Source organism: Kuraishia capsulata, genomic scaffold (genome assembly GCF_000576695.1).
Source record: "Kuraishia capsulata CBS 1993 genomic scaffold, Kuraishia_capsulata_scaffold_2, whole genome shotgun sequence".
NCBI lineage: Eukaryota > Fungi > Ascomycota > Pichiomycetes > Pichiales > Pichiaceae > Kuraishia > Kuraishia capsulata.
The window spans coordinates 64362-78981 of NW_019172951.1; the positions used below are offsets into that span (position 1 = coordinate 64362).

At 45.7% G+C, this 14620-nt stretch overlaps 6 protein-coding genes across 6 annotated transcripts; 3 read left to right on the forward strand and 3 right to left on the reverse strand.

Annotated features, from left to right (window-relative positions):
- Window positions 1-163: 163 nt before the first annotated feature.
- KUCA_T00001316001 (uncharacterized protein) lies at window positions 164-3023 on the reverse strand (the record flags this gene model as incomplete). Its single annotated transcript, XM_022603482.1, has 2 exons — window positions 164-2833; window positions 2940-3023. The coding sequence occupies 2 exons, from the start codon at window positions 3021-3023 to the stop codon at window positions 164-166; spliced, it is 2754 nt and encodes a 917-aa protein (XP_022457359.1).
- A 185-nt stretch (window positions 3024-3208) lies between these two features.
- KUCA_T00001317001 (uncharacterized protein) lies at window positions 3209-4693 on the forward strand (the record flags this gene model as incomplete). Its single annotated transcript, XM_022603483.1, has 1 exon — window positions 3209-4693. One exon carries the CDS (start codon window positions 3209-3211, stop codon window positions 4691-4693), a length of 1485 nt encoding a protein of 494 aa, XP_022457360.1.
- Window positions 4694-4830: 137 nt separating this feature from the next.
- Window positions 4831-7476, reverse strand: KUCA_T00001318001 (uncharacterized protein; the record flags this gene model as incomplete). Its single annotated transcript, XM_022603484.1, has 1 exon — window positions 4831-7476. The coding sequence occupies one exon, from the start codon at window positions 7474-7476 to the stop codon at window positions 4831-4833; it is 2646 nt and encodes an 881-aa protein (XP_022457361.1).
- Window positions 7477-7798: 322 nt separating this feature from the next.
- KUCA_T00001319001 (uncharacterized protein) lies at window positions 7799-11293 on the forward strand (the record flags this gene model as incomplete). Its single annotated transcript, XM_022603486.1, has 1 exon — window positions 7799-11293. One exon carries the CDS (start codon window positions 7799-7801, stop codon window positions 11291-11293), a length of 3495 nt encoding a protein of 1164 aa, XP_022457362.1.
- Window positions 11294-11620: 327 nt separating this feature from the next.
- On the forward strand, window positions 11621-12205 carry KUCA_T00001320001 (uncharacterized protein; the record flags this gene model as incomplete). Its single annotated transcript, XM_022603487.1, has 1 exon — window positions 11621-12205. The coding sequence occupies one exon, from the start codon at window positions 11621-11623 to the stop codon at window positions 12203-12205; it is 585 nt and encodes a 194-aa protein (XP_022457363.1).
- Window positions 12206-12817: 612 nt separating this feature from the next.
- KUCA_T00001321001 (uncharacterized protein) lies at window positions 12818-14542 on the reverse strand (the record flags this gene model as incomplete). Its single annotated transcript, XM_022603488.1, has 1 exon — window positions 12818-14542. The coding sequence occupies one exon, from the start codon at window positions 14540-14542 to the stop codon at window positions 12818-12820; it is 1725 nt and encodes a 574-aa protein (XP_022457364.1).
- Window positions 14543-14620: the final 78 nt, after the last annotated feature.

Consider the following 14620-nt stretch of genomic DNA (forward strand, 5'->3'; position numbering starts at 1 on the left):
TAGACTGAGATTACATAATTTTTCAGTATGAAGATTATCGTTATTTAGCCGAGATTGTAGAGTGTAATCGCTCTTTCCGTGATATTTATTCTATTATATTTGTCCAAATTAACATTATTGCTAGACTTTTCAGTTATAATATCACTCTTTATGACCTCGTCTTTTAGTTGACCGGATAATCATAATCGTAGTCATATCCTTCTCCCTTATCCCCAGTGTTCAAGAAGCTGAAATCGTGGTTGGTTCCAAAGAACTGCTCCACGGAAGGCAATTCGTTAAACAGAAGCAACAGTTGGTCGTCTGGTGGGGATGGAAACTGGTTGCTGCCGTTGGTGGGAGTATCAAATGTGGTGTACGATTGGGTGTTGGCAGTACCATTATTCAACTTTTGCATCTTTACCGGGTGCAAGTCGAAATCAGCATCAACTTCAGCAACTCCTCCCAAATTGCTGGAGCTTTTGGTTGCACTGGTTGCAAGAAACTCAAAGTGGTTCTGACTGGCAAATGCAGCGAGATTCTCGTCAATTCCCAGAGTGGGTACTCTTCCGTTGATTTCCATACCTACGTTGTTTTTGAACTGGACCACAGACGTCTCGGCTTCCAGTTTATTAAGGAAATCACCACACAGCTGCCCCACAGTCCTGGCATACCAGAATTTGTGTCCCAACACTTCCAGAAATTCCAGCACCTTGGACCAAGTCCAGTACTTGATGGAAGGATCGTGGCTCAGATACTGGGTGTCCTCGTTCTTGATGGGTCTCATCTCCAGCCTCAGAAATGAAGACAGTGTGAAACTCACGCTGTAAGGAACAAAATTGATGACTGGAAGATACATCATGTACCGAGATGTAATGTTCAGAATCTGTAGTGCGCAGTTTGCGTAGCGTTGGTCTGGGATCTCTTTCTCGCTCCGGTAATTTTCTTTGCTCGGATCCAGAAGATCGTATCTCTTCTTCTGTGCAAACATGATGGTGATACACACAATCAGTCGTCTCAGACACTCGGCACCAACGTTTCCTCCTTCTTTCACGATATAGTCCATGCTGGTGATGTCAGGAAAAACGTCAAAGTCAATGTCTTTGGGAACAGATCTGTTATCGCCGTGGGGTTGGTAGAAACTCAACACCTTCTCCAGTCTCATGGCTGCCTGTACTAAACCGTTGAGACTCTTATCTGTAGGAAATTCTAAGCTGGAATCTCTTCTGTTGATCAGCATGGTTCTCGAATTGATGAGACAATTGCATCTGTCAAGTATGAACAAACACCACCACGCTTTGGAGATCGATGTGTCCCTCTTCATGAACTTATTTTCTTGAGTGTAATGGTTGTGGTGAATTCCCAAAGTGAAAGCATGGTGAATCGCTAAAGAAAGATCCATTGACGATTGTTCTAATCCAACATTTCTTTCCTGGTTAGGACTGATTCCACCCAGGCCGCCTCCTCCATACATATGAAGCAGAGCATGGGAACGTAGAAGCGTGAGTCTGTTCTCATCCAGTCCAAAGCGTATCATCGTCCTTGTTTTAAATTCCAATACCTTGTCGAACTCTTCTATATCCTTGATTCCTTCTTTGGCCAGAATTTCAGCCGCGCCATCGATCCGCGTAGCCAGTAGTATCAATGCATATAGTATCAAAGTCGGCATGTGGTTGTTCTTGAAAGTTGTTAGTGAAGACTCCTCCGAAAGCAAGGGCAAAACACAGTTGAACTTTGCGAAATAGAGCTTTATGAGCTGGAATTGGGTAATCTTTTGAAGTCCGATGTTGAAACAATCGCAATCTTTGTCGAGATACTCGTACAACGAAGGGGGTAGCTGGAAAGGACCGTAGTTCAGTGTGTTTTTGAACATTGGATTAGAATCATCAGACCTGATGAAGACTCCGAGCATGTCTCTGACACTCTCGTTGGCGATAATTGCACTCGCGCGTCTCTCATCAGAAGCAGGTCCTCCTTTGGGCTGTTTTTTGTCCTTTCTGTGCCTTGGATTCCAAGCCGCAACCTCAAAGTTGGGGATAACTTCTTTTGAAGCGGGCAACTCTGAGTCGGGAGAATTGGAGTTTCCAAAGGGCGATATGGAGTCGTCGGAAAGCATACTTCCTTCGGTGGCTGCCCGTACAGGTTCGTTGATCGCAGAACCACGTCTGCGAGGTTTGTTCGAATTCGCAACCTGTATGAAAACTGCAGTTGCATCTGTTGAGCCCACAAACTTGGAGGAAAGGGCTTGGAAGGCCGTGACTGAGTTGGACTTCTTGATCTCGGAGGATCCATTTTTTCGAGTAAATGGAAGGTTCAAAATTTTAATCAGGGAATCCTTTGTGGAGACGAACTTCACTCCGTTGTCAAAGTCTGAAAAATCGTCCTCATTTGGAAGTCCTTCCTGGTGGACTTCTGCGATCGGACGAGTCGTTGCTGATTGTGTGGTTTTCTGCAATGTCGGCGTTTCCGCCTTGACATCAGCTTTGTCGCCGTCCAAAGCATTATTATCATTAATAGTGGCCTTAGGTCTCGCTTCAGGTTCCTGTACCGTCGTGTTTATCGCGTTGGATATCTTGAACCCCTCCTCCTTCGCGGTCACCTGCTTAACAGCCACCTTCGGATCCGGCGTGGATTTCCGTCTGGGGACATGCATTAACAGCACATCGTCATTCTTATTGTCATCTTGTTCTTCTTTCACCAGGGAAGCTCTCGGGGCCGTTTCCTTCAATGTCCCCATCGGTGTCCCTGTAGTCTCCGCAATCTTCGGGCGGAATATCAAATCGCACGTTTTGTCATCCGACTCGAGACAATTGTTACATCCGTATATATCATATTCGCTCGACAGTTGACAGCGAACCTGGAAAAAGTTAGGAAAAAATCACCAAAAAAAGGGGACTGAATCCCGAAAAAACCGTGTTTCCCCGAGGGGCTTCCCCAGGAGAGACTACACTAGCAATACGCACTCTTTTAACCCTGCAAGAACTGCAAGACATATAAGACCTCTTACGGGCTTTGAACCCGGTATTAAATGCTGGAAACACAAACATTTAGTGCGTTGAGCTTGGACTGGTTATAGATCCTTGGACAAAGTATTGTTGGAAGAAGATCTAAGAATGTGGAGAGACCGACCAAAGTCAAAGAGATAAATTGCGGAGATTTTCCCCACCCGCTGATTTGGTAAGATGTTATGTAACGCATTGGGCTATTGTGGTGGATGCACGACTCTGTGATCATGTTGGATTCAGTATCAATATCAGATGTTGTACTATTCTGCCACTGTGCACCTCTGTGTTTTTTGTACACAATGACAGATATACCGCAACCTATAGATTCCTCAAACAAGGAGAGGGTATTTGAGGACTCACACAAGCGGAGGAAGGTCCAGAGACCGAAACCGGCCAGAGTTGGCGGAGCTGGCGGAGCTTTCTCACTGAGAGGAAGAGATGAGAGTCAGGCAAACACCCAAACTGTGTCTAAACCCGAAATTGCAGCCTCCAAAGCTGTACCTTCCTCGCTGGGCTTGTCTGCTTCTACTACCGCATCTTCGGCTGTTCCGGTGGCTGTTCCCACACAGAAACCTGCATGGATGTCTGATGAAGAGTTCGCCAAGCACAATCAGAACCTACAGGCAGCGGCTGGGCCCACTGTTGATGAAACCAAAAAGCTCCGCAAGCCCAAGAGAAGGGGTAATATGGAAGACCAACTCCGTCGCGCTGCAGAAGAGAGACAAAGAGAAGACCAAAAGGAACAGAGACAGGTCAAAGAGACAATGATCACATACCAAGCAGGCCAAGTGGACGACATGATCAAAAGCCATTATAATCAGCGTACCAATCTCTCGAAGAGGGAGAAAAGATCTGCGTCGCCAATTTACAAGCTCAGGAATTTCAACAATTGTATTAAGTATATGCTGATCTACATGTTCTCCAAACCAGGCGACAACGTCCTTGATCTGGGTTGTGGAAAGGGTGGTGATCTCCAGAAATGGCATCAGTCTAAAATTGGACATTACACAGGAATTGATCTATCAGATGACTCCATCAAAGAGGCTATCAGGCGTTACAGAACAATGCAACATCTCAGCAGTTTCGGGGTGGTATTTGTTGCTGGTGATGCATTCAAAACTGCTATTCCCGATGTGATCAAAGGGTTCGAGTCCGAAGTGAGCTTCCCTTTTGATATGGTCTCTATGCAGTTTTGCATGCATTACGGCTTCGACTCCGAGGAAACCGCGAGATCCATGATCAAGAACGTTTCAAAGTCACTCAGAAGGGGAGGCAAGTTCATTGGAACTATCCCTTCCTCAGATTTCATGAAGACTAAACTCAAGGATCTTCCAGCTGGCGAGAAAGGTTGGGGTAACTCCCTTTATCGTGTAAACTTTGACCAAGATCCTCCGCGTGATGGAATATTTAGACCAGCTTATGGCCAGTTGTACACATACTACTTGGTTGATGCAGTTGACAACGTTCCCGAGTTTGTTGTCCCGTTTGAGGCATTCAGAGCTCTTTGCGAAGAGTACAACCTTGAATTGAGATACAAAAAGCAGTTTTTTGACATGTTCGCGGAGGAAATTCCAAACTGGATCAAACGATTGAACCCGAGATTGCTGGAAGGTATGAGGCGTGCTGATGGTACTTATGGTGTCGAAGGAGAAGAAAAGGAGGCGGCAGCCTTTTATCTGGCGTTTTGCTTTGAGAAGACGGGCTATGAGTAAAATTAGTATGTTTGATTCGTTCATCGCACATTATTGAAGTTTTCAGTTGTTACTGATGGAATAATTAAAGATATGACGTGATGGTTTAGTCTCTATAATTGTTTGAGGCATTCATTAATTAACATTGGAGTCATTTTTTATGTGATCGTGTACTTTCCTCCTTTGTGGTCTTCTTTAGCGGCTGCATTCAACTCCGTTATCATGGACTCGCGTAAAAGACTCACAGCTTTGCTAACAGCGAGTTCGGTCTGGCCCTCTATCAACAGGTACAGCTTGGGATCATCCTTCTCGGTGGTTGGGCCTTTTCCTGGAGGGTAGTATCTACCCTTAGTCGTGATCGAAGTGCCAGACATTTCAATTACCCTCGACATGCTATCTCTGTTGGTAACGTGCCATCTGACTTTTGACGGAAGATCGTTGAGAGGAATTTTAGCCTGGAACTCGTTGGCATTTTCTGTTGATGGAACCACCTTGTAATCTCCTTCGGCAGAGACTGTTAATGCAGGCTCGGCTGCGGTGGTTTCTCCCGGGTCCGCTTGCTTCTCCTGAACTGGAATTATTTCATCGTTCTCATCCTGGAAAGCTTTTCTTTCCATGTTCCGGTTATTGATACGGATTTGCTCGAGCTTTTCCAGACCTTTTCCTCCAAATCCAGAACTAAACTTCTCTTTTCCAGCTTTCACCTTCTGTCTGAACTGGTCCGCGAGTTCCTGGATACTGGCCGGAACAATCTGATGACTTAGCTCGAGAGCACGTGCAATATCAGATGCGAATCTGTCCTGGTCGGGTGTGACGAAAGTATATGCCCTACCCTTATTTCCTGCCCTGCCGGTCCGCCCGACACGGTGAACATAGTCTTCCATATGAGTAGGAGCATCGTAATTGATGACCAAATTCAGACCCTTGACATCTAATCCTCTCGCAGCCACTGAGGTTGCAATTAGAACATCAACTTTACCGCTTTTGAACTCGTCAATTGTAGCTCCACGGTCTGTTTGAGTCTTACCTCCATGCAGTGACAGACATGGATAGCCTCTTTCAAGCAATTTCGAGTACAAGAAGTCGGCTCCATCCTGTCTATCCACAAAAATGAGCACTTTTCCATCTGGGTCTCTGTTTCTGAAGTCTCCAAGGATTTTGAGAGTTTTGGCAAACTTGTCATCATTTTGAGTGACTTCCACTATTTGCTCGATAGTATCAGAAACAACACTTTTACTCCCCACCAGAATTTCCACCGGTTTTTGAAGAACCTTCTTGGCCAACGCCTCCATGCGAGCCGGAAAAGTCGCAGAGAAAAGGACAGTTTGCCTGTCATCCCTCGTTCTCTTGATGATCTTCATCACCTGGGGCTCAAACCCCATATCGAACATACGATCAGCCTCATCAAGGACCAAATAAGTTACTCTGGCCATGTTAGTCACCCTTCCACCGTTAGCAGTAAGCAAGTCTATCATTCTGCCTGGTGTGCAAACAACCACCTCAGGTTGTTTCTTCATCTCAGAAATTTGCTGACTGATAGGAGCACCACCGTATGCACAACAACCTTTGAGGTTGAGATTCTTCAGGAATGGCTTACACTCCTTGAATATCTGAATCGCCAGCTCTCTGGTTGGAGTCATGAGAATGGCAAGCGGGCCCTCACCAGACCTCAACGGTCTCTGATCGATAATCTGTCTGAAGAGAGGGAGTAGGAAAGCCAAGGTTTTACCGGACCCCGTTTTTGCTATTCCAATCAGATCGTTTCCTTTCATAATATTCGGAAGAGCTTCACACTGAATAGGAGTTGGCGAGTCAAACCCCTGTTCCTCTAGGACAGAGGACAGCTGGGTAGGCAATCCCAGCTGAGACCATGTCAGAATCGGTCTTACAGCAGACTTTCCTCTAACTGTTATCCCGTCTGTAAGTCTCAAACTTGCAACTTCCTCATCGGTAAGGCCGGTTACAAAACTCGATTCTCTGTAAAAGTCTTTTTTAAAGGGCTCAGTACTGGCTGCCAACTCTGGTATGTCCTTGCGGCTCTTCTCGGCCAGCTCTTTCATGAGTTTCTGTGGATCTTGCTCTTCTAAATCATGTTCCTCAACGTGATCGTCAATCTCGTACGCATCCTCCATGTCTATGTCGCCCGAATCTCTGCTTTTCTCATCCTCTTTCAATCCAGACATGAATGATTCCAGCTCATCATCTTCCGCTGATGGCTTCTCTTCCATGGCGGCTGTTTTGGAAAAGGGTGACATGGACCGTGATAATCTTGATTCAGGGCCTTCTTCTTCGCCATCTTGTCCAAATGCGTTTTTGGAAAGGCTCTTCTTGACCATACCAAACTTCCGTACAGGAGGTCTTCCAACGACCGAGCTTTTCAGGGAAAACGTCTTCTTAGCTGGCAAACTGGCTTCTCTTGTTTTCTTCTCTGCCGCATCTTCTTCTTCCTTCTTCTTCTTCTTCCAAGCAGCAAGTTTCTCCTGCCTCAACCTCCTCTTCTCCTCTGCTGAAATCTCAGGCTGCACTGTATTCTGGGCTAGGATGTTGTTGCTCGGGCTAGCAGCTTTGGCATCTGTTAACACCAAATTATTTGAACCATTGACACCATTTCCGTTTCGCCTAAAGTTACTTACATTTTGCGGAGTGTTGTGTTGTGCTTCTGGTTTAGAAGCAGTAGAAGCAGTGGTATGAGCATGGAGAGCATCTGCGCCCCGTGTATGGCCATTTCCAGTACCTTTGTTCTCAGACTGTCCTGAACGGTGGAAACCATCATCTTTACTCCTGTCAAAACCTCCTCGACTCATTTGGCTAACTTTCGATATTGTTCGGCTTGTCAATTATGTCTAAAACCGCATTGGAGACAAGTCAAACTCGAAAAGTTTATCTGCCTACTCTCATGGTTTGGCGTTGCACGACCTCTAGCTTATCGTGCTGTTTTTTTTACCTTTGCATGATCTGTTTTCAATTTCTGCTACTCTACTTGGGGTGTTGTATTCAGGGGTAATAAAGTTGCTAAAGGTTTGAAAGAGGATAAGAAAGATTTTCCTGTCGCGTTTCCACAATTTACTCAATTGAAGTTTTGGATAGAGCTATTCAGGCGGCGCCTTTTGCTACTGCTACTGCATCATGTCAAACAGAGATAACGAAACCTCCCCCTTGTTGGGAAGGTCCGTTCGGAACAATTCGCTTTCCCTTGACCTGTATGACTCGATTCCTCCCATTAATGATCCGAATACCCTGTTAAATATCAAAGAAGATAAGTCCAACGACTCACCTGCGGAGAGCGGTAAGCTGGGCACTCTCGGTGGTGTCTTTCTGCCGACTGCCCTGAATGTCCTATCCATTCTGATGTTTTTAAGATTTGGGTTTATAGTGGGACAAATGGGAATTCTGGGGGCTCTCCTGCTATTGGTGATGAGTTATGTCATAGATCTCTTGACCACTTTGTCTATTTCTGCTATTGCTACAAATGGCACTGTCAAAGGTGGGGGTGCATACTACATGATAAGCCGCAGTCTGGGAGTTGAGTTTGGCGGAGCCATTGGCGTAATTTTTTATATAGGGCAGGTTTTGAACTCTGCTCTTAATGTTGCTGGTTTCATTGAGCCTTTGATGATCAATTTCAACGAGGTTGGTGGGTTATTTGCACATGTGTTGCCGGTTGGGTATTGGTGGCAGTTCTCTTATTGCACTGTCTTTTTGTTTCTTTGCACTTCTGTTTCTCTTGTTGGTGCTGGTCCTGTTGCTAAGGCAGGTTCTTTTCTGTTTGCTATACTTTTTATTGCGACGATATCGGTTCCGATTTCGACGTTATTTGTGCAGCCGTTTGCTATACCTGAGCTAGACTCGTTCTACTCGGGCCCATCCTGGGAGACCTTTAGAGGGAATCTTATGCCGCATTTCACTAAGGGAGCTGCTGGGTCGCAGATAATGGGAAGGGAGACATTCAATGACTTGTTTGGGATTTTCTTTCCAGCTACAGCAGGTATCTTTGCCGGTGCTTCCATGAGTGGTGATCTTTCAAGACCTTCCAAGTCTATTCCCAAGGGAACATTGTGGGGGCTTCTTCTCACATTTGTGTGCTATGCCCTTGTCATAATCTCAATGGGAGTTTCTATTCCTAGAGACTTGCTCCACAAAGATGTTCAGGTCATTCAATCGGTCAACTTATCCAGTTTGCTGGTGGTGTTGGGTGAATTGTCGACATCACTGTTCTCGGTTATTGTTGGAATTGTTGGGGCAGCCAAAGTTCTTCAAGCCATTGCGAGAGACGGTATTCTTCCAGGTCTAGGAGTGTTCGCCAAAGGAACCAAGATCAACGATGATCCTATCGCGGCCATCCTTTTCACATGGCTGTTGACTCAGGTATTCCTTTTTGCCGATATAAACCAGATCGCCACGTTTATCACGATGTCATTTCTCATGACTTTCATCGTGACCAATATGGCCTGTTTCCTGTTGAAGGTAGGATCTGCTCCCAACTTCAGACCCAGCTTCAAATACTTTAACACCTATACTGCGCTTATGGGATTTGTGGCCTCTGTAGCCGCAATGTTTGTGGTTGATGGTCTTTCTGCGACGCTGGTGGTGATCTTCCTCATGTTCTTAATTTTAGCTATCCATTATGTGTCTCCTCCCAAACAATGGGGAGATGTCTCCCAGTCGCTTATCTACCACCAGGTGAGGAAATACTTGCTCAAGCTCAAACAGGACAACGTCAAGTACTGGAGACCACAGGTTTTGCTTTTGGTAGATGACCCAAGAACCAGCTGGAGACTCATGAGCTTCTGCAACCATTTGAAAAAGGGCGGTCTTTACGTAATTGGACATGTGATGGTGTGCAAAAACTTTCAGGAAAGAGTTGGAGAGCTTGCGAAGCAGAGACAGGAATGGACCAAACTTCGTGATATCAGCGATATCAAAGCGTTTATTCAAATTTCTATTGCTCCCACGCTTTCGTGGGGTGTTCGGAATGTGTTCCTGGGTAGTGGTCTGGGAGGTATGCGTCCCAACATCACCGTCCTGGGGTTCTATGATCTCAGCTCATACTCATCACCCGATGAGTTGCCATTTGCTCGGAATGGTCACCGAAATATTGAGAGTTTAAACCCAGCTTACAACGACCAAGTTACGCTCAACATGGAGCACCTGCCCACCGATTCTTGTCAAAAGGAGAAGAAGCTGACGATCACCGAGTGGGTCCAACTCATAGAGGATCTGTTACTTCTCAACAGTAATGTTGCAGTTGCAAAAGGTTTTCCCAGGTTGGAAATACCCACAAAGAAGTCGCCTGAACTGAAGGGCCAACCCAAGTACATTGACCTGTACCCAATTCAGATGAGTGCTCAGATAATGAACGAGTCTGGCACCAAAAGTGCACTGACGACGAATTTTGACACATATACGCTTATTCTTCAACTGGGAGCGATTCTTAACACGGTTCCAGAATGGAAAAAGACCCACAATCTGAGAGTGGTTGTGTTTGTGGAGTATGAAAGCGATGTGGAGGACGAACGCACACGAGTCGCAGCTTTGCTAGACGTTTTGAGAATCAAGGCCGAGGTTTTGGTGCTATGTTTGAACTCAGGGGCCTTTCAAACGTATAACTATATAAGCAAGGGCGAAGAGGTAGATGAGAGTTTATCATCCAGAATAAACCACGTCCTAGAGAAGGATGAGTGGTGGAAGTCACTTTCAGAGTTCAGAGAAGACTCCAAGACCTCAAAATCGAAGTTTCAGTCTTTCCAGTTCAACAGGATTTCCTCTAAGGCAGTTGACAAGTTTGAGGCCAGCAATAGAAGGAGATACACTCTTTCCAACATGCAGAAGCTCGGGGTTTCTCTCTCCATGGTGACAAATAGGATTCTCAACTCAGATATCAAACGAACTATCGGTGATAGTTCGGACGACGAATCTGACTATATCACAGACGACAATGAATCCACGATAAGTACCCATAGCACAGGGAGTTATGACAGTTCTGCCTTCATCAAGAAGAAGAACTTCAAGCCGGTGTCGAACATTTCCTCGGCTACTCACTTGCGTGTGCCTCATTCTCGTCCTCATCTTTCACCAATGCAATCTTCTGGTTCCATCAAAAACCAGATCAAGAGCAAAACAAGTCGTAAACTGCTCAGATCCAACTTCTCTGCAGATGCAATGCCCAAATCGCAGGTTTTCGATGATGCTACTGGGGACCAGCCGTCTATCATGTTTGTACCAGATGTGGAACGTGAGTCCCGCAACAGCAGGGCCTCCAGCGTGAGGAAGAGTGTTGAAGAGGAAGCTGTGAAAAAGAGCACCAAGTTGAGAGAACATAGCGTCTCCAAATCGGATGCTTCTTCTTTGAACGCCGTTGATGAAGAGGACGAAGAAGATCTGGTGTTTTCGTTCAACGAGATAACATCGAAAGCTCAACACCTGATTTTGAATGATGTTCTCACCCAGGTCTCCTCTGAAAGTGCTGTCATATTTTCTACGCTACCAACTCCAGCAATTGGGACTCACATTTCCGAACAGGAGAGCCTGGAGTACATAAAAAACCTGGATCTATGGTGTGAAGGGCTGCCTCCAGTGATGCTCATCAACTCCAAGACAATGACAGTGACTACTGCTCTATAAAACTGTTTTTTTAGAATCCATTATACGCGCATGTTTGCTCCTACGTTCTCCAATTTCAATGCAGCCTCGAAGAATGGATGATATCGTGCGGCTAATAATTGATTGTGCACGACTTTTATTTGGTCAGACAATGTTACTTTTAAAACTTGCGGTGAAGTCCCAGATGCCCGTATAGACGGTAGACACCACGTTGAAAACACCCCCAAAGTACCTCGATAGTCCGTTGCAGAGCGGTGGCCCTAACCAGTGTATAATTCTCCATAGTTGTTTTCCCTTTGCGAGCAAGACTTCTTCCCCTAGTCAATGATCATACGGCACCACTGAACAATGAGTGAAGCAGGTTTGCCCGGGGAGAGCACACAACTTGACGATGGTCATCCTGTTTGGGAAGCAGTTTCGGATTTGGCGCGTTTGGGTTTTGGCTTCGAGGAAATATTGTTGCAGTCTGGCGTCAACCGGGAGTGTCTAGTGATGGCGTTTGAGAAACTGAAGTTACATATTGCCCCGAGAACACTCAAACGTGCAAGGGAACCCTCACCTATTCCTTCGCCTGTTCCTTCTCCGGTTTCTTTACGTGCGTCTTCATTGGATCCGGTGCGACCTGTTCAGACCAACTTGAAAAGAGGACCGGCCAAGTTTGCGGACATTAGCTGGATGAACGCCCTCATCATAGAATTGTCCTCTGATGACGAGCTAGAAGACGAACCTGAGTACAAGTTCACATCAGAGTTAGAGGCGAAAGAATCGCAAATACGGATGATGAAACAGAAAATTGCAGAGCTTGAATCGTCCTTGAGAGGCACAAACTCACCAGGCGACGACATAGAAGAGGTAAGCCATATAGCTGAAGCCGCTGCACTGCAAGCTGTGCAACTTTCTCTCACTGAAACCGTACTGAGACGCGACATTTGATTAACCAACTACAGAACCAGTCGACAATCCAAGCGCAGCAAAAGGTAAAGTCTCAAACCTGTCAGCGAGCTTTGACACGAGAATACTAACGGCTGAGTCTTCGAATCAAGCTTTGATCTCAGAGCAGATACGCATTCTCTATTCCAGATAACATTTCATGACCCAATTTCCGTCTAGCCAGACATTCTGGCTCTGAACCGGCTCGCTCGCTTCGCGCCCTAACATAGTAAATCCATATATAAAGTAACGACCAAAAGATCATGATACTTATGAGAATTGTAAAAGATAATTTTTACTGAGTGATCATTTTATTTCTAATGTTTCAGTTCAAAAATGAATCTTCAGTATTTTGTTAATGTTTCCGTCATGGTTTTCGAAATTTTATGATTTTCTGAAGAATATCAATAACTGCAGAATATGCAACAATATGCATAGTGCAGCCACTTGCATTAAGAATTCATCCAAACTTTAATTTGTTATAATTTGTTATAGTTTGTTAAAAATTGTTACAAACTCTTAGAATTTGTTACAATCTGGTACAATCTGGTTTAATTTGGTTTAATCTGCGAAAACAAGACACAAAATGTCTTTTTGGCCCTTTTTATTCCAGCTCTACAACTCACCTGCAAACAGTTTATCCATGTCCTCTAGCTCAACACCATTGGTCTCTGGATACAATTTGTAGACAAAAAAGACTGCCCCAAAGCAGAATACGGCATGGATAAGGTAAAGTCTCCAGGTGATGAGCTCTAATAGAGCTGGAGAGCCTTCTCCCACAAGAAAGTTGAAAAACCAGTTTGTGGCAGTAGAAAGCGAAACTCCCTTGGATCTCATAGTGGAGTCTGCAAAAATCTCTGGAGCGTACAACCAGGCCAGCGGGCCGAACGAGTAGCCAAAAGCAGCGTTGTAGATCACCACCAGAACAGCCACACAGGCTGGAGTGTAGGATTTTTGAAGCCACATGATATAAGCGATGAAGCTCAATGCAAAGCCCATCATGATACCTCCACTGATGAAGATGGGCCTTCTGCCCCATTGGTCAACGAGAAACCAGGTGGGGACGGTAGATGCAAGATAGATCAGAGAGTTGATTCCAGTCATCAACAAGGCAGCCCTGCCCTCAAACCCAGCCTCCTCAAAGACCATTGGAGCATAGTATGAAATGAGATTGATGCCCACTAACTGCGCCCACATCAGGGCCGAACACGCGATGAATACGCGGTATTTGTGCGTTCTAAACATTTCGCGATACGTTCTTTTCTCAGGAGGTGTTAAAACGCGTTCCTGATATACATTTTCCTTTATGGCCTCAAATTCCTTGCGTGCAGTCCCGGCGGGTGAGTCTGCGAATAGTAAATTCAGCACCCGATAACCTTCGGTGTCCATATCTTTTGCCAACAACCAGCGAGGCGATTCGACTATGAAAAAACCACCAACCAACAAGAATGTACCAAGAACACACTGTGCCAGTAGAGGACCTCTCCAGGAGATTGCACCGGGGAAAAAGGAGCATGCATAGTCGACCCATACCGAGGCTGAGTACCCGAAGATGTTGCCTGTAAACTCAATACACGCCAGTCTTCCTCTGGCGTGAGAAGGTGAGATTTCTGACTGATAAACGGGCACAATGGTACTCAACAAACCGACACCAATGCCGGAAACAACTCTTCCTACACTCAATATCGCGAGATTAGGTGCTAGTGATTGGCACAACCCACCGCTCACAAACACAAAGGCACCCAGGATGATAGTTCTTTTTCTACCAATTTTCTCACTCACCGTTCCAACAGCCAGTGACGCCAAAAGAGCACCTAGCTCCAAAATGGCCACCATGGTGCCAATCTGAATACGTGTGGGGTCGTCAAAGAACTGTACAAAGTTGCGTTCCGTGATGATTCCACTCATGACTCCCTGATCGTACCCGAACATGAACACTCCCAAACTGACGAATATAGACGTCATATATAAAAGCCGCTGGCCTCTTATTTTGCCCATCGGCACTCCATCGAAATCCAAGGTGGGGACCTGTAATCCGTCATCCTGTGGTGCTCTAAACCCTGCGAAACTGTCTTCATCAGGATCAATTTCTTCATCGGGTAACAGCTTGCCTCTTGTGTCTAGATGCCTCAAATCAATCGCCTCGGACCGCGAGTCTGATATTTCAGCCACACTGTCAAAGTCGCTGAAAGATTTGCCCTGAAATGCTGGGTTGGCAAAAGGTGAGGGATCCGTTTGCGAGGAACTCGACTGCTCCTCGTCGGAATCAAACGGATTTCCGAACGGATCCTCCACTCGTCTCCCCGTTTCTCCCAATCGTTTATATCCGTTGCTCGTCATGTCGAGAACATCAAATGAGACTGGCCGTGGAAAGAGCACGCGCTAACCCTCATTCCTCTTGTGCCAAAACTGTGTTCC